Genomic DNA, 20,262 nt, shown 5'->3' on the forward strand with positions numbered 1-20,262 from the left:
CTCGACTGTCCTACTATAGTAACTACTCCTTCCGAGGGAGCTCCGTCACGCCCCCCTCTAACCTTCCTCTATTATTTCACTAATCAATGAACTACCCCAAAGACAAAGGCGCCCGCCTCGCCACAACGACCACCACCCGCGGAATCGACAGCGCGGACCCCCTCCCAATCCGCCTCGCCCACCCAACGCCCGCAACTTCCCCTGCGGCCGCCTCCATCCACCTAACTTTCCCCCTGGCTCGCCCCACCGCGCCGCGGAATTTTTGTTCGTGAAAACAGATCACTGATCGCTGAAACGCCCGCACCAGCTCCGGCGGGCTCATCGAACGGGTCCTCCAGCCGCACATCCCTCAAACCCGGCCTCCGTGAGGAGCGCGACGCCCGGTACCGCCTGCTGGTACTTACCACCCAGTCGTGGCGGACCCCCGACGTAGCTTGTCTCGCTGAGGGATTTGGTTATTGTTGTTGGTGCTGGGGCTGCAGGTGCTGCAGGTTCAGGCGGATCACGGGTAGGTGAGTCTTGTTGGAGGGCGTAGGCCGGTCCGGAGGTTAGGCGGAAAGTGGCTGTGGTTGGGGGGGGGGAAGGGGTGGTGGTGGCGTTGGGGGGTTGTGCTGGTTGAGGATGATGGCCCGGAAGCGCTGTCAGATTGTCGGTTGGGTCAGTTTGCTGGACTCGCTTGATTAATGTATTGAAGGAGAGTAAGATGACTACCTGCTGTATTTTAGTTGGGTTTATAGTATAGCGCTAAGCATCATGAAGCTTCAGCCAACGACGGGTTATATCGCGTGGACAAACTAACTTACCCTTCTCTCGCTCGCTTGTACTGTAACTGTCACCATCTCGATCAGTGGCAGAGACTGCGAGGAGTGACTTGTCCCTCGGAGATAAACCGGAGGCCGGCGTGCTGTAACCCGCTTTTTGTGGACTACTATCATGCTGCTTTGTTGGGAACATTCCCAGTTTGAGAAATACAGATGAGATTAAGAAGAATATTTATAACAGGTATCAATTTCATCAAGAATAACCAAACGGCCAATTAAGACCATTCAGAAACAAAGAATCCTATCCATTAACGAACCACACCATCATTCCAAATGGAACCGCAACTCCGACTCCAGCTGCTCGCCTACCATCATTTCGCGGGCGATTGCAACCGTGGCCTCGAACGACCCCTCCCCCACGTACCAATCGTACCGCCAGGTATGCCGGGCCTTATCTCCGGAGATGTCGCACGCGATTAAGCAGCCACAGAAATAATGTATGTATTGTGTGACCGCTGTGCGTGCCTCTTGCTCATCGAAGGCCTGTCTGGCGGACCTTGGGAATGACCTTGCGCTCTCATGCAGGAGCCTCAACAAAAGGACCTTGTCAACCCCCTCGATGTCGATCTCGAGGTCCCGGTCGACCATTCTGACGATGGGGGGCTGGAGCTTACCTAGATGCGGACTGGGGTGTGTCTGTTTTCTGGAAAAGGGTACGGAAAGGTTTTCGTGAGAGGTGTAGTCACGACTGGCTTGCGCGCTGCTGGCTGGGGTATAAATGTTGTATTTATAGCTTGCATGAATCAGAGCCAGTCTCATCGCACAAACAAAGGCTGTCGGATAGATGGTGATCATCGACTGTCCGCAATATCTGACAAAGCCATCTGTGCCGGCTGTCTTTGACACTGCAGTCTGCAAACAAGGCTTCGCTGGAAGAATCCAAATCAACTCCACCTTTCAGCAAAGACACCACCGGGAAGGAACGCCTGTACCGCAGTATCCTCCTTGTGACATCGTTGGAGGTACAGGCAGATCGAGGGACATTCCACTCTGGCCCTCAGCTCAATCCACCAGATACTGCGGCCGGCCTGGCGGTACCACAGATACAGCAGCACGAGCGCCACAGGGTCCCGATTCCGGAGCATGTCCTCAAAGACACCATGAATACTGCGGATGAAGAGCTGCGCGGGACCGGTGGTGACTTTGGTGTCTGGGAGGTTCAGAATCAGGGCCACAGCGTGGGCGGCCTCGAAGTACGGATTATCTGTCGCCGTCGATGCCCCGTGGAGGAGGCACAAGGCCGCCACGGCCCGCGGGATGCCCTGCACGCCACGCTGCGGCAAGGGGGCGTTCATCTGCGCAAAGGTGGGCGCCATGACGCGGAAGACGCTGTCCGGGCGTAAGGGATCGACGATGTGCCACAGTGCCATTTTACCTTTGCTCAGACGGACCCAGTCCAATGCATCGGTCTGTTGGTCGGAGGGGGTGAAGGGCCACGATTCTTCCGGCGTGCATGCCTCAGGGGATGAGGAGGCCAGGATGGCCAGCGCAGCCAGGGTGCCCCAGAGTGGATCCTTGTCTTCGGCGTTGATCGGCCGCTCCCTGAACCGTCGGTTGAGAAGGGCGGTGCTCTGGTACCAGTGATAGCACTCGTCCAGACTGCGACGGCTGCCTCCTACGGTGTTTAGGTGGCGGTCGTATGTAAGTGCCACGGCTAGAGAGGCGTGCATAAGATAAGGGTACTGTCGGCCACACAGGGCTGGTGTTAGCCGAGTGTAGACCCAGGACGACTAGCCCTACACGATTATTCGGGTAGCATGTGCAGTACTTACAACGAAGGCTAGTTGCAGGAGCTTGCGATTCACGTGCAGCATATTCGGGTCTTCTGAGGTCAGAAGACTACTTCCATAGTACCGGGTGAGGAAGTCCTGACACTTCGTGTTCAGCTGATAGAATGTCGATTGGTCCGCCGTCCAGACCGCACCGGCGAGGGGGGGCTGTAGCTCGGCAGTTCCTCGCAGCGCCAGCGATGGCCTCCCTGTCTCAGCGGCGATGGGCTGCAGGTCGGGGATATTGAACATGAAGTTGCACACTATCCCGAATGCGCGACATTTCTTGCAGTGGGGTCTACTTTCGTCGCACTGAAGAGGTTTGGAAAGTACAATCAGCCATGCACGAATCAATGTAGTCAAGCGAGCCAACCAGCCAACCAGCCAACCTTGAACTCACCTTGAGTTTTCGGAGCTTGCAATTGCGGCAGCCATATCTGGATCTTCGTTGAGTGGTCCGCTTCTGAGCAGTAACAGTTTCTGCACATGTTGAGGACATTTTTGTGGGCTGGGAATGGTAGGCAATGGATGGGAGGTAGTCGCAAGTACAAGGTAACTTAGTTCCCACCAATCGTCCCCTCAGGCACCCACATGGCACAGGTGCACACGCTAACCTCCTTTCGGAACGAGATCTTCCACGCGGCGCTAGCCACATTTCGGATGCAGAGGTCTCTGATTGGCTGCGGAGATCTATAATCATCGAGGCACTGGACATTAGTACTCTATATGGATCACATTGAAGAGTCACCAATAGTCGAAAACAACACCTCAGTGACATAAATACCAGCCTCAATCCCCGGGTTCGCTGGCCTTCTCTCTATCTTAAAGCCCATCACTTACCTCTCAGAGAAATCCTCTTTCTCCCCAACCCAAACACCCTGGATCCCAAAATGACCACCCACCACTTAGCCGCCATCTCCCCGGGCCCAGGCCAACCGCTGGAGCTTCGCACCCGGCCCACCCCCAAACCAGGCCCGAACGATCTCCTCATTGCCGTCAAATCCATCGCCCTCAACCCGGCCGACCACATCATGCAAGACACAGGCCTCTTCATCCCGGACACCAGCTACCCGACGGTCCAGGGCTTCGACCTAGCCGGCCTAGTCCTCGAAGTCGGCGACGCGGTCCCCCAGAATGCTCCCTTCCACCCAGGGACCCGCATCGCCGCCTACAGCGCCCTAGTCTGGAAAGCCTGCAGCCCAGACTACGGCGCGTTCCAAGAACGATGCCTCGTGCCCTGGCAGCACGCGGTGATCCTCCCCAACGAAGACGGGCACGAGTTGACCTGGAACGAAGCAGCCACCCTCCCCGTCTCCGTCCAAGTTGCGCTAAGCGCATGGGATGCGATGGGGATTCCCCGCCCTCCAGCAGCAGCAGCAGCCGCCGCCGCCGCTCTGCCCTCCAACCCCGACCAGATAGGCAAAAGTCAAGCCCTCCTCGTCTGGGGCGCCTCCTCCAGCGTCGGCAGCATGGGCGTGCAGACCGCGCGCCTCCTCTGCGACTCCCCAACCACCCCCTTCGCCGCCGTCTACGCCACCGCCGGCACACCGCGCAGCCGAGCGTACGTCGCATCGTTGGGTGCGGACCGCGTCTTTGATTATTATGACCCCCTCACACCCCGGGAGATCGTCGATACCGCTCGGAGGGACGGTCTGACAATCCGGCATTGCTTTCTGGCCATGGGGCAGTTGGCGGCTTGTCGGGCGGTGGTGGGGGCGTTTCGCGGGGAGGACCAGGTCACAGGAAAGATCGCGTCGGCGCCGCCGGTGCCGCCGGATGCCGGGGTCGTGGACGACGGCCCCGGGGTGGAGACGGTCTTTGTGATGCCTGCGGCGGGGGAGAAGCAGCGGCTGGCGCAGTTTCGGGAGTGGTTGGGGTCGTGGTTGAAAGAGAGTTTGGAGGGAGGGAGGATTCGGCCGAGTCCGGAGGGGAGGGTTGTCGGGAAGGGGTTGGGCGCTGTGAATGCTGGGTTGGATGAGTTGCGGCGCGGGGTGAGTTGTGTTAAGTTGGTGATCGAGGTTTCGGAGTGATTGATTGTACAGTATATTTGATGGGATGTGCATGGGGCAGGGGGGTGAGGATGCTAGATGTTGGATATAGGGGTTATCTTACTGTATGTACTGTATCTGTTTCAGCGTGCGATATCAGATTATATCCTTGGAAGTGTTCAGCGGACCTTGTAGATATGGTCCGATTTGAGCTTGGTAGATTTCCATGGAGGGTGTGTGGAACGGTCCCTGGCCATACAATGCATGTTACGCCGAAGAGCATTTGAGTGGCTGACTCCTCGATAACCCACGGCAGACTATCCCAAACAGATACTCCATAGATCGTTGAGACACCACCCAGTTACAATCACCGAATATCAGACAAAGAAAAGATGTAATTGCTACCAAGACTGTACATGATCGAACAAGACGTGAAAAAAAAGGAAGTTAAAACACCACCCACACCCAGACATACACCCAGACCCTTTCTCTTTGATCAAAAAGATTTGATTAATGTCTCGGACTTTTCCTTCCACTGACCCCCGTCATTCCCCTTCATTAACTTACTGGCCGGGAGAGATCAACTTGCCCTCAGCCCGGCTGTTAGGGTGCCATCCACCGGCATAGGGGGACTGACCGCCGAGCTGCTCAGCGTGCTCGCGGATCCGGGCCTCCAGCTCGGGCCGGAAGTGACGGATCAGACCCTGGATGGGCCAGGCAAAGGCCTCTCCCAGAGCGCAAATGGTGTGACCCTCGACCTGCTTGGTCAGCTCCTGGAGCATGTCGATCTCACGCTCGCGGGCCTGGCCGGTCTCCATGCGCTGCATCATCTGCATGGTCCACTTGCTGCCCTCACGGCAGGGCGTGCATTGACCGCAACTCTCGTGCTTGTAGAAGGTGGACAGGCGGGAGATGGCGCGGACGATGTCGGTCGACTTGTCCATGACGATGACGGCGGCGGTACCCAGACCGGACTGGGAGTCCTTGAGGGCGTCGAAATCCATGAGCTGGTCGTCACAGATAGACTTGGGGAGGACGGGGGTCGAGGATCCACCGGGGATGACGGCCTTGAGGTTGTCCCAGCCACCGCGGACACCACCGCAGTGACGTTCAATCAGCTCGCGGAGGGAGATGGACATCTCCTCCTCGACGGTGACGGGGTTGTTGACGTGACCGGAGATACAGAAGAGCTTGGTACCGGCGTTGCGCTCACGACCGAAGGAAGAGAACCAGCTGCCGCCACGACGCATGATGGTGGGCACCACCGCCACGGTCTCGACGTTGGTGACCGTACTGGGGCAACCGAACAGACCGACGGCAGCGGGGAATGGAGGCTTGAGACGGGGCTTGCCGGCCTTACCCTCGATCGACTCGATCAGGGAGGTCTCCTCACCACAGATATAAGCACCCATTCCACGGTGAATGTAGACGTCGAAGTCGTAGCCGGTGCCGCAGGCGTTCTTGCCGATCAGGCCGGCCTCGTAGGCCTCGTTGATAGCCCGCTGCAGGACGGTGGCTTCGTGGTAGAATTCACCACGGATGTAGATGTAGGCGGCGTTGGCGTTCATCGCACGACCGACGACCAAGCAACCCTCGATGAGCTTCTGGGGGTCCTTGCGCATAATCTCACGATCCTTGCAGGTTCCGGGCTCACCCTCATCGGCGTTGACGACCAGGTAACGGGGGCGGGGGTCCTTGTCCCAGTCCTTGAAGTTCATGAAGGACTAGATGCCACGCCCGATCAGCTCGGAATTGACCAGTCGTTTGCCTCCGCACCAGAGGGGAGAGACTTACGTATTTCAATCCGGAGGGGAAACCGGCACCACCACGACCACGAAGACCAGAGGCCTTGATCTCGGAGATGAGCTATACACCGAATGCAATCATTAGCATTGAATCGTTATCAAGACCACATATCCGTCCACGTGTCGGCGATGGGGATTGAGGTGGTTATCTTAGGGGCAGCGTACCCAGTCGTGACCCTTGAGAACAATGTCCTTGGTGCGGTGCCAGTCACCGAACTTCATTGCCGACTTGAGGTCGGCTCCATGGTGACCGTAAAGGTTGGTGAAGATGCGATCTTGGTCCTTCAGGCCGCCATAGTGTCGTACGGGGGGAGCGTTGTCCTGGACAGTCGCGAAAGAACGGGCAGCCGGGGCCTGGGCTCGGAGGGAGCGGGAGGAAAGGTTGGCGATAGAGGAAGACGAGGGAGCCGCCGCTCGGGATATCATGGTGAATATGGGCCCAGTGGCTGCACGGAGAGACTGGGGGGAAAGAGGTCAATTGGGGGGGGAGGGAGGCGGAGGGGGATCGAGATGATGAAGGCGTTCAGCAGTTGAGCTTCCACCCTTCCGGCGCGGCAATTCCTGCGCCTGCTGAATATCCGCCTTTCCCCGCCCGCTGATTGGCCTTGTTCCAGTCACGTGATGCATAATGAGTAAGCTGCTTTTTGTGCCACCTACGCAGTTATACCTTACATATAATTCTATTCCTATTCGTCATCAGAGTCTTGATCTCATCGATTCATTATTCAATTCATTTCGTCTCATCTACTCCTCCTGAGGAATATACAAGTACGATCCCGTGGACAACATCACCTGCCCATCGCTGGCTAGCAATCTCAGCGGATCTTCGGGCATGTGCACGCACTCCTGCTCTGCTACCATCCACGCCCAGCGTATCCAGTTGGGCGACAGCCACCAGTCATCGTCCTGCCATGGGCCTGTGTAGGCCTCTAATCCAGCAAACACGGCAGAGCTCTGTGACTTCATCTGCTCCAGAGCCTCATCAAACTGGCTCACTAGGTACTCATCGTCCTCATCCTCCAGTGCCCAGGCCACATCATTTGGCGGCGGTGGGTAGTTCTCGAGCAGGAATCTCGCCCATCGAGTAAGTCTGGGCGACAACTGGCCTCCCGCAGACCCTGACACCTTCGTAGTTGTACCAGCTGCGGCAACGAGACACAAGAAGATGGGGAACGCGAAGGGCGATGTCTCCGCGCTGCCTCTGAGCACTGGGATGGCCTTCTCCGTAGTGCTTAGAACATCCTGGAAGCATGCCTTGCATGGTGGTTGCATCTCCATTGGCAGAAGATCCGGCAGCTCGGTCAATGTGAATAGTTCCCCGTTCTTGGTGAGGAGTGACTGCCTCTCCAAGATCCGCATCTGCAGTCGGGACAAGATTCCTTCCGGGAATTTGCCGGCAGGGATCCGGGCCATATGGGCCCCAAGGATCCTTTTCATTTCTTCCCAGCTACCAGTGAAATTGTGTTGCCGCGCGCGGTTCAGGGTCCATGCAGCTATCACAAGAGCGGTTTCAGACAGCATGATCTGGCTGTCACGGTACATCTTCGCGTGAGTTTGTTTCAAATTCTCCGGGTGCTGTAGATCTTGGCCGGAGGCTCTCAGCTTCACAGCATGGTTGATAAGTTCAATCACAATCTGGCTCATCGCAGCCAGCAGCGCGCGTGAGTTCCCGTAGGCGCTGGGGATTTTGATGTCGTGGTCCGTGATTTCTAGGGTCTCCAACTCCCGGTTGTTCGCCGCCAGGACGGAGACCGCGTTGAGGAGAGCAGGCGAGAAGATCGAATGCTCCATTGCAGTATCCGGGGCCAGCAGCGGATAGAAGATGTTGAAAACATAGTAGTGGTCTTCAGTGTCCGCAGCCGACTGCGGGAACATTTGCAGCTGGTGGGAACGTGCCTGCTGAAGCGGACTCTCGGGTGGTGCGCGAAGACTCACAATGCGATAGTCACAAGGGTTGCCCGGAAGACAGAATCCGTAGTTCATCATCACTGCTTGGGTGTCAGTGGAGCAGTTCAAATAGACCTCGAAGAAAGCCAGTACAAAAACTTACACTGTTCATTATTCCGAGGCCCGTAGTTATTGGAGATTTCCTCCCCAGCAGCCACGTTCTCCAGGACCACAAACCTGACCTCATCCTTCTCCGCTCGCCACTCGACCTTAGCCAGCGGCCGATGATTAGCCACATCGAAGAAGGGCAGCAAGACAGAAATATTCTCCTCCGACAGCTCCTCCTTGGGGATCACACCGGACAACACCTTGGCAGAAAAGGCGCGCGAGAAGAAAATCGTCGAGGCCCACAGATAGAGATCCCTAGACACAGGAGGTCAACCACAATCCTCCGTGACCATTACCTTGCACCAAGAACAAGAAACAGGAGCAAAAACATCCAGAACACAAGCCCCACAACAGAAGGAAGCAAATCAAGAATACGCACCATGTATATTCCTCCACCCCATCGAACCCAGCCTCCCTCAACGCCCGCACCGCAGCCTCATACTTCCCCCTCAGCTTCTCGACCCGTTGCTCCCTAGCCGGCAACAGACTCGTCCCCTGCAACCACCGCAGATCCTCGCCCTCATAATTGGGCGGCGTCGTCAACGTCCCCGGCTGCGGCAGCGTCCGCAGGTACGGGTACCAGAAGCTCTGCGCGCCGCGCAGATACTGGCCCACCAGAAAGAAGACCGTCGCCTCCTTCGAGCCGACCGCGTCGATGAAGGGGCGCGGGAAGTCCAGGCCATGGGACTTGAACTCAACGATGCTGCCACCGCCGGTGGCATCTGCATCTGGAGCGACAGCGGCGGCGGTGGATGCACGGTACCCGATGACGTTGAAGTACGAGATCGTCGTGGTCAGGGGCGTCTGGATGATGTGCGTGTCCACGGCCAGGCTACCTTCGGATGAGCCCTTGCGGACTTGCAGGTGCACCCCGCGTTGCTCGTCTTTGGCGACCTGCACGGCGGGGTGCAGCTGGCCGCCGTGCTGAGCCATCCATGCCTGGAGGTCGGCGTAGATCTCTAGCCCGGTGGTGGCATTGTTGGTGCTGCGGGGGAGACTGTTAATTTCATCTTCTTTTTTGGTGTGGTGTTTGTGTTCTTATTTTAGTTCTGGAGGGAATGGGATGGAGAGAGTGTGTGTGTCTTGATTGAAAATGACAACAAAAAAAACATTATCATATAGCTCGTAGCGGCTCAACGTCATGCTTGAACCGGGCCATAGCACGAAAGTAAAGCCTTGACTTACCTGGGAGACCCCGCGGTCGTGCTCGCAGCCATACTATGAGAAAATCACCGCTGGAATGGCTGACCAAGACGAAAACCCTTATAGCTGAGTAGTAGAAATTGAAGGTATCGGGTTTTGTCGAAGAATCCGAGGCAAAAGGTCAAGAGCAAGAGCATGAGCAGAACTTTGGCGGGTCGAGCAATTGACATGATTCGATTTTCGACTCCCGAACCGGAAATTGTCCCACTTTTTCTCTCCCGACTCGGGATTGTGTATCAGTACAGCACTTAACTTAATCTCCATGTCAATATCAATTTACCACGGATATTACCATTAACTTCCAAATTCATGATCAAACGGGGAAAGAAGACAAGACCAAAATCGTTTCTCTCCCGAAAGTATCTTACAAAGCCAACAAGAATAGCAATAAGACAGTAGGAAATCCCCAAAATCATCCAAAGTGCAGTGACATCAAACATTCGTTAAAATAGAATTCTCGTGACTTCAGATAATTCAAAGCTAATTGCTCTGAGAATGAAGATGATACAGCAAACAAGAGGGAGGATATGCTGGAGCATACTCCCCACGAGATCATGCTGCTGTAACAAGCATCCATAGACAGCGCCATCTCAAACTCATAATCAAGCCGACCTCATCATCACAGGATAAGCACACGCGAATACCATGCAGTCAACTAGTGTACATAAGATGGAACCTTTACCAATCCCATCAAGGCAAGCATTATCAAAGCACCACCCAAGACGTAGTAACCTAAGATCCACAATAAAAGGAAAAGGGAATCCGCGAAAGATAGAAAGTGAAGATGCATAGGATATCAAAAGAGCAAACAAAGATCAATGATCAGTGCATAGAAGATGTTGAAGACTTCCTGCCCGGCACTAGAATCTCGACTAGCCCGTCATCCTCACCGTCGCTGCTGTCGTTGTCGTTATCCTCGCCGAATGGAGAGGCCCCCATGCGTGATCGAGCAAAGTCCATGTAGCGCCCCGGTCCTAAGTCGGGATAGCCGAGCGATTCATTCATGATGGCCTCATCTTCTTCGTCCGAGTCCATCATTCGAGGGTCAGCAGACGGCCCCACCATCTCTCCCATGTCGTCGTCGTCGTCCTCCACTTCCAGTGGAACCCGTTCCTTGCGCCGCATGCCCTCAGTTCGACCTTCTCCGTCATCATCGGAGGAACCAGTGGAGAACGAGTCGGGAGGGCTAAAGCCAGACTCCGGGAAGGTGGGCGAGGAAAAGGGCTCGTCTTTGTCACCCGTCGGAGGGAAATCGTTGGATGGGAAAGCGGCATCTGCTGGGGAGTGGTTGCCTTCAGTGTCTTCATCGAGACCTGCAATCACAAAGGGATTGGTCGGCCACTGTGACTCAGAGGTCTCATGTTCGCTCCCCAGGTTCCTGTCTTCGGCCCCTTCCGAGCCGTCATTAGCCTGCTGCTTCTGAGCCGCAAGCCGAGCGGCTAATTGCCGCCTTGCGCGGGACGGCCCTTGACTCATCGGAGCAGGAGGCGGGGGAAGAATGGGTATCGGTTGGCTGGTCGAGTTGGCAGATCCCTGAAGACAGAGTAAGGTTAGCATATCTGTAAGCAGAGCGACTTGAAATTCGTGTTTTCTCATGTGCATGGTCAGAGAACAGGATAATGAAGCTTGATAGATGACAAAAGCTAGGCTCAGCCTTAGCGGAGATTCAAAGAACTACTCGTACGGGGGAAGGTATTGCTTGGTTGTAGAAAGTCATCCGCACATGATATCGGGGAGTAGTACTGTTCTGAATGACTTCATACATATGGAGAAGCGCTGCCAGTCCAACACGTTGTGCCAGGCCCTGTATGGCCCGTACCACTCCCGTCATCCATCATGTGTCTAAATTTCCGGCGATCCGAGTTGAGAGCGAAACAGTCAAGGGCTTCGACGTGAGGAAAGGGCGGGTATATATGGGGCGGCCTGGGTCGATAAGAATCGCCTCGGCCATGAATTAAGGGAGGTTCAAGCATCGCGCATATCGATATCTGTGAAATCGTGATCACCCACATTGTCTGATCCGCCTTCGGCGGATTGATCGGCCAGGTTTCTATCGTCCTGGTCTTCCATTTCCTCGTCCTCGTCGTCACTCGAGCTGGCGAACCCGCTCAGGAGAGAATTCCCACCAAGTCCGAAAGCCCCACCGGATACGCTTCCTTGATTCATCATGTCAAAACCTTGGAAGCCAGAATTCCCCGTAGAACCATTAAGCCCTGCATCCGCAAGCGCCGATGAAGCGTTGGCGCTCTGGCCTGAATTGATCATGCCTTGCCGATGCCCAATGGACATGTCCGGCCGTACGCCACCAAGAATGGCATTGTCACGTTCCCTTGTCTCGGAGAGCGTTTGCTCGACATAGTCAATCCACTCGGGGTTGAGGACACTTTCCATCACAGTCGGTGAAAGCAGCTCCGGTGGGTGGCGTTCGCTGAACTTGACGACCTCCTCAGCGATCAATGTGAGATGACCCATGTAGCCCAAACGAATCTGTCTTGTGCGCTGGGTTTCGTCACTTCTCTTCTGTCCGTCGACAATGCTCTGCGTTATCCGACCTGTCTCGAAGACATCAATAGCCAGCATCCGGTTGTAACCACGCTCCATTGGGCCATTGAAAACTTGTTGTACGACGTCGTAGACGACGTTATGAAGGAAGTTGTTCCACGGGAACCGGAAAAAGAAATCCTGCGATGCTGTTAATCCTAATCCCATAACATGGGGCATTTAAGGGGAGACAAACCAAGATGGTGGGAACAACCTGGTTTTCTACGAACATAATCTTGAGATAATCGCCAACCACAGGCTGCCCATTGGAATCAACCTGAATGTCAGGATGCAGTGGCCGCTGTGAAGAAGGAGCATCGCCGACCTGGCCAGCAGTATCAGGCGAGGAAGAGCTGGGTGGCTGATTATCTTGATTGGGGGCAGGGTCCGCATCAAGAGAGGGCTGCGTCTGACTGGCTGGCTCAGTTGTAGTCTCAGCAGACGAATCATGCGGCTTGGCGGATTGCCCACCGTCGAGGCTGACTTCTTGGATTTGATCTGCCAAGCCAGACGTGGTATCAGTCTCCGTGGCGTGCGCCCGTGTAGAATCTTCTGTCTTGCTTTCGAGTGCCTCATTCGCAGCCGACTCTGTGACATCTGCAGATTCAGAGCTGTGTGAAACAGGTTCAGGCTCGGACTTGGGGCTGGGAAGGTTCGCTTCCCTAACCCCCGCATCCTTCTCTTTGTCAACAAGGACGCCGGATGCGCTGACATCCTCGAAGCTCTCCTCGCCGGTGTTGGCAACTTCAAGAACCCTTGAACCTTCTGGTGACCCGTAACCAATAACAGATCCGTTCACAAAGTCCACAGTAGAGTCATTTCCATCAAAGGCGGACGTCTCTTCTCTGTGCGCGTTGAAGGCACCCTCACGCATGAGCCTTTCGCGCTCAGCATCGCGTTGTCGGACGTACTCGTCACTTCCTGGCTCATTCAACAGACCCATATTACTGCAGTGTAGCAGTTCCGCCATCAGCTCACAGGTCTTGAATCTATCGAAGCCCAGGGGCTCGATTTTAGCGCCCCATGCCGAGTTCAGCTTTCCCCTTTCAACAGTCTTCACTTTCCCACCATCATTGACCGTATGCTTGGAGCTCTTGATCAAGGCCATGAAGTCGGGTATGTGCTTGGCAAAAAGTCGGAGAAGGTTCCCAAGGTAAATAGGGTCATATGTCGTGGGTGGTGAGTCCGGCCCATTGATGTTCTCCGGGTCATAGTCTGAGTTATTCTTTCGAATAACTTCAATAATAATGCCCACACCGACCGTCAGTGGGTTTCCACCCTTCAGCATGGATTTGATCAAAGTCTCTATGCAGGTTGTGGAGACTAATTGCCGCGTGAGACTATTAGGGCCGATGCAGGACTGGTCATTCTGCGTTGCGTTTGCCGAAATGGTGATGATTGCTTTCAAGAAGTCACCTGCCGAGGTTTGGACGGAGGCAGGGTATTCCGGCGACAAGAACGATAGCAAGGTCGGTATGAGGTTTTGGGCCCTCAGCCACTAAGAGAATGGTCAGCTTGTGTTACAAACACCTGATTCCATGGCTTTAGGAACTCACATCAACAATCCCTTGGCCGCCTTCAACCTTCTCCAAGCTGATAATCTTCAACAAAAGATCCATGACCATGGGGTTATCCACATGCCGGAGGATGGCCGGAACCACGCCATCCATGGACTTCAGCAGGTCCAGCATCTCGGTCGTCTTCTTGTCAAAAAGCGTCTCGTTAACTTTTGTGAAGTAACTCGCCTGGACAGAGTCCAAGGACGAAGGACGCTTCAGAAAGCCCCAAAAGTGCTTCAGATGATCCGGGTTCAACATAATCGACTCCACGATTGACCAGATTTCGGATGACAGGATTTCGCATGCGACATACGCCCGTTTCAGCCGATCCTTCTCTGCCCGCTCCAGGTCCTCTGGGTCCAGCATATCTCTGAGCGGGTCTTTGTGTTTCTCCTCCACCGCCGATGCGTCGTTGTTCGACTCCGTGGCGTTGCTGTCATTGGTATCATCGTCTTCGTCATCAACGTCGTTCACTAGCGACGGGGCGATCACGTAGTCCATAAGCCGTTTCAAGACATTATCCTCTCGTAAGAATTCTATGAGCTTCGTATTATTTTGCTTGAGTTCCTGGATCAGTTCCGACTCATCCAGCAGCTCCTCCAGGCTGACATCGGGCTTGTCTAGCAGAGTATCAATGCTGGAGATACTTGCATATCCTCCAAAACGCCAAAACATGATGATTTATATAACCGGCCAAACCGAGTCATGGAAAGAAGATTCGGTAGAATGCGGATTTTTCTAGCGGCCGGAGTCCTCCGTCGAAAACGGTGCGACTGAGACCTGTTGTATATTACAAGAGCCGTGAGAGTGTCCAAAGCCTCTAGCCTATGGGACAACCCATGCAATGTTTCAGATCGTCGTGAATGAGAAGTTTATGAAGGCGGGATCGCAAGCGTAATGTTCGTTATGTTCACGCGTTCCAGGTATAGAAAGTGAGATCGGGAATTTCGTAAGCAGAGATGAGCCTGGTCGGAGCGTCCTAGCGCTGGATGCGCCGAGTATCCCAGTTAGCAAACCTCTTCGCACGTTGAGCGTCATGATCATGAAGGAGGGAGGGCAGAAACGTTGATTGTGAGGGTCGGGAACATTAGGGGTGGCTTCGCCCGAGGATCGGAGGATAGCAGGGCAGACTTCAGGCAGGCAACACAATGACCGGGTCAGGCATTGCGGCCGCGACTGCAGAATTCACCAGATGGCAGGCATGAAGGCCCAGCAAGCGGAGGACAAAAGTTTAAAAGAAAGATATACCATATAAAATTCATGCAAAGCACACATACCTTTCACAACCTGAGGGAGTGACAAGAGAAGAGAAAACGGTGGTAGAATCCTCAACAAGGGGAGGGAGGAATCGGGGTTCGTCAGCCTTGCGCTGCACGGGGTGAAACGAGTCAGTCAGTTAGATGAAGCAGGAATAGTGCGTAATGGGGATGATGAATGGAGGTTAAGGCAGTAAGTCAGTCAATGGTGCTAGACATGTGTGGGTAGTACAGTAAATACTGTAACTACAGTACCTCAAGAAGAATAGTTCAAGGATGGCGGGCTGACATCCGCAGGGCAATTCAGTCGGACTGTTGCTGCGCTGGCTGTCTGGCTGTGTCTGGATCGGTCGGTAACTCTGATCCCTGGAGGTGACGAGGAATGATCCAAGCGGAAATACCCAACACGCCCGAGCGACGGCGGGGGGAGGGCAAACTTTGGGACCAGAGATACGCGAGGGCAGAGTAAGAAGAGTAAGAGAGGGGGGTTGAAAGAGAGGGAGGGGGGGGGGGGAAGTGGGATAGTTTAGTTAGTCCTGCGGAAATGAATAATAATGGTCGATGAGTTTCACAGTCTGGGAATTGCTTAGTGGGTTGGAGGGAGTTCGACCCGGATGATTAATCAGAGAAGGGGGCAAAGGCATAAAGCATGAAGACTACAATGTTCTCCTCTTCTTTAGTGATATAATTGTGTAGATATTCCTCTATCTTGACAACAACGTATGTAACTAAGGAAAGGCGCAGTAACAGTCGGAGTCTTCAGGCTGGCTGCACGAGACGAGTTCCAGTTGGTATTGCTTGCTTCCTTGCATGGCCGGTGCTGGGAGGTCGGGCCTACGTATCAGGTACCGCACTGACCATACCCGCTCGTGTGTGGGTGCAAGTACCGGGTACGACTAGTCCGTCGTTTCCATCATTGCGGAATGCTTGTTGATTGCGTCGGAGCCTGCGAATCATTGATTGCACCTGACTGTGTATTATCCCAAACAGGTAGAGTTGGGCAGACCAGTACGCAGAGTCCGTACTCCGTAGTCGATGTGGAATCTGGAATGTTGGTCAGATGACCCGTGGAGTGTCTGTCTTGTCAATCCCCAATTTTAGGATAATATCTTACTGTACTGACACGATCGCTAATCGCTAAGACTTCCGTACGCAAGCGCTCAGCCATGTCCCGTCAAAGTCTGGCTTCAGATCATATTACGGGAGAGAATGAATATTGTTGCCTGTCACTATACCCTTACACAGTCACGAACAAAGTGAGAAAGTGACGTCTACGTCGGTATTTAGTCGATGTCGCGCTGTGCTCGAAGTAACTACATCCAATACTCTAATGTAGGCGGCGAGACTATTTACTGCCTAACGGACGGTGTTCCAGTTCCCAGTTCCCGCCCTTCAACCAAACCACTCCAGCTTCCAATCATTCGGGTGCCACAAACACAACCCCAACTCTTTCTCACTCCGTCATCTTCCCCTTCTTGATCATCCCTCACAAAGAAGAAAAACCAACGATGAACCGACTATTCGGTAGCAAGAACACGGCTCCGAAGCCAACACTGGACGGGGCGATCAGCAATGTAAGTGTCCCACTTTCCCTTCGCCTTTCCGATTTACCCCTCTCTCTCTCTTTCACCCTCTCTGTCTCCTATTGCTTCTCCGCCCTTCCCCCCTCCTCCGAAACCCCGCACGCATAACCTGTGATGGCCTGAACTAACCCCAACCCACCATCCGGGAGAAAAACAGGTAGAGACTCGCATCTCGAGCATTGACGTCAAGCTGGCCGCGCTGAACTCGGAGCTCTCGACCTACCAGACCAAGATCGCCAAGATGCGCGACGGGCCCGGCAAGACGGCCCTGCGGCAGAAGGCGCTGAAGGTGCTGCAGCGGCGGAAGCAGTACGAGGCGCAGCGCGACCAGCTGTCGCAGCAGTCGTGGAACATGGAGCAGGCGGGGATGATGCAGGACAACCTGAAGAACGTGATGACGACGGTGGACGCGATGAAGACGACCACCAAGACCCTGAAGAAGCAGTACGGGCAGATCGACATCGACAAGATCGAGCGCATGCAGGACGAGATGGCCGACCTGATGGACATCGGCAACGAGATCCAGGAGAGCATCTCGCGCGCCTACGATGTGCCGGAGGATGTCGACGAGGCGGAGCTCGACGCCGAACTGGAGGCCCTCGGCGAGGAGACCATGATGGAAGGCGCCATGGCCGACAGTGCCATGCCTAGCTTTCTCCAGGACGAGGTCGCGCCCCCGCAGTTCATCGATGAGCCGCCGGAGCAGAGTAAGATCAAGGAGCCTGCGGGCGGGCTTAGCTGATTTGGGTGAGCGGATGGGGGGGAGGCGGTCTAGTATCTGTGAGTCTAGGTGTTCGAACTATGGAAAGCATTCGGAGTTGGGTCATGTCTATTCGCCTTCAAGTTTTCCAGATGAAGCAATTTGATTTCTTTTTCTTTCTGTCCTTCTGCTAAGCTATATACGGGGGAATGACCGGGAATTGATCCAGGCTAGAGTCTGGCGCAATCCTGCGGTGGTAGAGATTATTGTTTGTCAGCTCGGGCTTCAAGCCTTGCCGAGGCCAAGGAGAACAAGAAGCGCGACGTTCATCACCACAATAATCAGCCAGACAATAACAGCGATGATGGTTACGAAGAGATTGTTTTTCATCTTGACTCCTCCCGGCGCCGATTCTCCGCCCTCGAAGACCCGCTCAGTTGGGACGGTCATGTAACGGTTGCGACATGTAAAGTAGATGAGAGGAGCGCTGACAAAGGGAAGGATGACACTCAGAACCACTTGGCTGGCATTCAAGGTCTTGTCCAATCCATCCTTGCCGACGGCAGCCGCAATGATTATGCTAGGGATGATACTGATCGATCGAGTAATCAATCGACGGAGCCAGGGTCTGATGGTCCAGTTCAACATCCCCTCGCTTACCATCTGCCCCGCCATGGTACAGACGATTCCTGCAGAGATACCAGAGAGGAGGAGCGCTAACCCGAATATCAGACCCGCCGCAGGAGCAACTGAGCTGGAAAGTAAGTCGTAGATGCCCCAGAGGTCCGCATTATCTGCCCCAGGAGTGCCATAGAGCGAGGCACCTGCAACAATGAGAATGGCGCTATTCACAAACAGGGCAAATGTGAAGAGCGACAAGGTAAGCTCAATGATTGAGTATTTCATGCAACCCCGAATGGCATGGATGGAGGGTCTATACTCGACCTCACCACCGGTGCTTCCGAGGCAGACGGATGGATCCACGTAGCCTTGAGTAACATCGAATTCCTTCAGTCGCGATTGAACCACTCCGCTGCCTAGGAACATCGAGTGCGGCATGACCGTTGCGCCGAGAATACCGCAACTTTGATACAGACTGCCAACCAACATGTCAGGACTGTGCATAAGCAAATCATATCACGGCTCACATACCCTTCTGATTGGACGATGGCAGATGATGGTAAATAGCCCCGGAATACATCGCCAACAGATTGCTCTTTGATCAGCGAAAGCTGGATGCAGAAGCAAATCACAACCCCCAGTACAAGAAGCATTACGAAGAATTCAAACAGACGCAACCCCCACATGGCCCCATTTGGTCGGTAAAAGATGAGGATAAAGAGGACGTCAGCCAGAGTAATCGCACATCCAGCAACTAGAGGGATTTTGAGTAAAAGGTTGAGCGCGATCGCCGATCCAATTACCTGCCAGGACGGTCAATTGAACATTCCGCCCAGGGAACGGAGTCAGGCTGCTTGGAGATAGTCGATCTTACCTCTGCTATATCAGTGGCGACAATGGCAGCCTCTGAAAAGACGTACAGAACAATAGTGAGCCATTTCGGAAGGTGTTCCCTACAGTTCTCCGCAAGGTTAAGCCCGGTCACTGTGCCAAGCTTAACACACAGAGACTGGAGAAAGATAGCAAACAAATTGGAGACGAGCACGATGAACAGAAGAGCGTAACGGTATTCTGCGCCTGCTGCCACGTCGGTAGAGTAGTTTCCAGGGTCAATGTAGGCTACTGCGATCAGAAAGCCGGGGCCTATGAACCGGGCAAATTTGACAAGACTTTGCGCCACATGGGCAGGATATGAAAAGATAGTTGATTTGAAAGAACGGCAGGGAGATCCGCTGTCTTCCCCGGGGATATGATCCCCAGGGGCGACAGAGACCACCCCACCGGGGCATTTCTCCTCTATCTCGGTCTCATTCCCGTCTAGACTATGCGGTCGATGATCCATTGCCGAGACACCTTCCTCTGAAGCGCCTCCCATCCCCGACGCGTGCCGCCTATGGACCTTAGAATTGGCGAGCCCGTTGAAGTCACTTCGGGTGGTGACGTCTGCGTTCAAGGCGGGCGGGTTTTGATTCCAGTCGGGATGCTCGAGGGTATCGTCGGTGCGTGAAGGGCAATTCATGGGGGGCGAGGTGGTTATATGCGCTGGCACGAGCGTGGAAGATTTGAGAAGTGAGTGTACTGGGATTGTGAGTGATGCAGCACCAGGTGGTTAAGTGGACATGGATTGCGACATGGATTGCCACGAGGTTCGGAACAATGGTGAGGCCAGACTACGTCGGGATCTCAACCGGAAGATCCAAGTACCCTGCGGGGGGGAGAGCCCGAAACTGCCCGAATGCGGTTATCACCAGTGACACACAGGGAACGAGAACGACAAAACAGGCCAGATCACTTCCTGTGCGTCGGAAGTATAAAGCTGGCAAGACAGCAAGCACACTCAATGTGTGTTGGTGGTTTTAATTTGGCAATCAGTGTTCAAGAGCTAGCTCAAGGTATGAGAAGAAAGTGGTGGAGGGGAGAGAGAGGAAGGAAAGAAGAGAATTTGGGAGGCATGACGGCATGCGGCATCCCACTGGAGGCTGTTCGCGGTGAAGTGGTGGCCAAGCCTTCGCTTCTTACTAAATGCGATGGCATTTCTAGGCACCATTGAACATGGCTTGGCTTGAAATTTAGGTTAGTCATAGGTGTAGTGGTTAGAGGGGGAATGAGGAAGAATGATGAAGGTAACTAACAAGTACAAAGATCAAACCGATAAGCGGGAAGAGGGGAAGAGGGGAAGAGACCGATTATAAAGAGGGTTGTTGTTTGATGAGAATGTACAGTAGACGACAGCCATTGTTTGTCTGGATTGTCACTAACCTGAGGAACCTAAGGAACCTAAGGAATCTAAGGAATCTAAGGTACGGACGGCTCCCTAGGCTGGGCTCCCTTGCAGCCTTCCCGCCTCAGGCGCCGCGTTTC

The 20,262-nt window shown here is 54.3% G+C and overlaps 10 protein-coding genes across 10 annotated transcripts; 2 read left to right on the forward strand and 8 right to left on the reverse strand.

The window, feature by feature from the left end:
- Positions 1 to 247: 247 nt before the first annotated feature.
- Positions 248 to 839, reverse strand: BO66DRAFT_448269 (uncharacterized protein; the record flags this gene model as incomplete). Its single annotated transcript, XM_025651735.1, has 2 exons — positions 248 to 711; positions 804 to 839. 2 exons carry the CDS (start codon positions 837 to 839, stop codon positions 319 to 321), a joined length of 429 nt encoding a protein of 142 aa, XP_025505375.1. The 3' UTR covers positions 248 to 318.
- A 246-nt stretch (positions 840 to 1,085) lies between these two features.
- Positions 1,086 to 1,409, reverse strand: BO66DRAFT_437171 (uncharacterized protein; the record flags this gene model as incomplete). Its single annotated transcript, XM_025650968.1, has 1 exon — positions 1,086 to 1,409. One exon carries the CDS (start codon positions 1,407 to 1,409, stop codon positions 1,086 to 1,088), a length of 324 nt encoding a protein of 107 aa, XP_025505376.1.
- A 190-nt stretch (positions 1,410 to 1,599) lies between these two features.
- Positions 1,600 to 3,094, reverse strand: BO66DRAFT_52147 (Zn(II)2Cys6 transcription factor domain-containing protein). Its single transcript, XM_025653368.1, has 3 exons — positions 2,991 to 3,094; positions 2,594 to 2,902; positions 1,600 to 2,503 (listed from the first exon to the last, which is right to left on the reverse strand). The coding sequence occupies exons 1-3, from the start codon at positions 3,087 to 3,089 to the stop codon at positions 1,706 to 1,708; spliced, it is 1,206 nt and encodes a 401-aa protein (XP_025505377.1). The 5' UTR covers positions 3,090 to 3,094; the 3' UTR covers positions 1,600 to 1,705.
- A 342-nt stretch (positions 3,095 to 3,436) lies between these two features.
- Positions 3,437 to 4,620, forward strand: BO66DRAFT_448271 (zinc-binding alcohol dehydrogenase family protein; the record flags this gene model as incomplete). Its single annotated transcript, XM_025651736.1, has 1 exon — positions 3,437 to 4,620. Exon 1 carries the CDS (start codon positions 3,481 to 3,483, stop codon positions 4,618 to 4,620), a length of 1,140 nt encoding a protein of 379 aa, XP_025505378.1. The 5' UTR covers positions 3,437 to 3,480.
- Positions 4,621 to 4,800: 180 nt separating this feature from the next.
- BO66DRAFT_390779 (NADH-quinone oxidoreductase subunit NuoF) lies at positions 4,801 to 6,901 on the reverse strand. Its single transcript, XM_025647099.1, has 3 exons — positions 6,549 to 6,901; positions 6,373 to 6,444; positions 4,801 to 6,302 (listed from the first exon to the last, which is right to left on the reverse strand). The coding sequence occupies exons 1-3, from the start codon at positions 6,807 to 6,809 to the stop codon at positions 5,142 to 5,144; spliced, it is 1,494 nt and encodes a 497-aa protein (XP_025505379.1). The 5' UTR covers positions 6,810 to 6,901; the 3' UTR covers positions 4,801 to 5,141.
- A 226-nt stretch (positions 6,902 to 7,127) lies between these two features.
- Positions 7,128 to 9,371, reverse strand: BO66DRAFT_410353 (SET domain protein; the record flags this gene model as incomplete). The annotated part of the gene is made up of 3 exons (XM_025649237.1): positions 7,128 to 8,371; positions 8,434 to 8,693; positions 8,818 to 9,371. The coding sequence occupies 3 exons, from the start codon at positions 9,369 to 9,371 to the stop codon at positions 7,128 to 7,130; spliced, it is 2,058 nt and encodes a 685-aa protein (XP_025505380.1).
- A 907-nt stretch (positions 9,372 to 10,278) lies between these two features.
- Positions 10,279 to 11,424, reverse strand: BO66DRAFT_52206 (uncharacterized protein). The gene has a single exon (XM_025653369.1). The coding sequence runs from the start codon at positions 11,241 to 11,243 to the stop codon at positions 10,464 to 10,466; it is 780 nt and encodes a 259-aa protein (XP_025505381.1). The 5' UTR covers positions 11,244 to 11,424; the 3' UTR covers positions 10,279 to 10,463.
- On the reverse strand, positions 11,425 to 14,643 carry BO66DRAFT_52210 (SAPS-domain-containing protein). The gene is made up of 3 exons (XM_025653370.1): positions 13,739 to 14,643; positions 12,379 to 13,680; positions 11,425 to 12,323 (listed from the first exon to the last, which is right to left on the reverse strand). The coding sequence occupies exons 1-3, from the start codon at positions 14,414 to 14,416 to the stop codon at positions 11,607 to 11,609; spliced, it is 2,697 nt and encodes an 898-aa protein (XP_025505382.1). The 5' UTR covers positions 14,417 to 14,643; the 3' UTR covers positions 11,425 to 11,606.
- Positions 14,644 to 16,134: 1,491 nt separating this feature from the next.
- On the forward strand, positions 16,135 to 17,640 carry BO66DRAFT_390782 (putative SNF7 family protein (Cta1)). Its single transcript, XM_025647100.1, has 2 exons — positions 16,135 to 16,571; positions 16,738 to 17,640. Exons 1-2 carry the CDS (start codon positions 16,506 to 16,508, stop codon positions 17,320 to 17,322), a joined length of 651 nt encoding a protein of 216 aa, XP_025505383.1. The 5' UTR covers positions 16,135 to 16,505; the 3' UTR covers positions 17,323 to 17,640.
- Positions 17,566 to 19,420, reverse strand: BO66DRAFT_319588 (NRAMP family metal ion transporter; the record flags this gene model as incomplete). The annotated part of the gene is made up of 3 exons (XM_025643650.1): positions 17,566 to 18,376; positions 18,433 to 18,704; positions 18,776 to 19,420. 3 exons carry the CDS (start codon positions 19,418 to 19,420, stop codon positions 17,566 to 17,568), a joined length of 1,728 nt encoding a protein of 575 aa, XP_025505384.1.
- Positions 19,421 to 20,262: the final 842 nt, after the last annotated feature.

Source organism: Aspergillus aculeatinus (genome assembly GCF_003184765.1).
Source record: "Aspergillus aculeatinus CBS 121060 unplaced genomic scaffold BO66scaffold_16, whole genome shotgun sequence".
Classification (NCBI taxonomy): Eukaryota; Fungi; Ascomycota; class Eurotiomycetes; order Eurotiales; family Aspergillaceae; genus Aspergillus; species Aspergillus aculeatinus.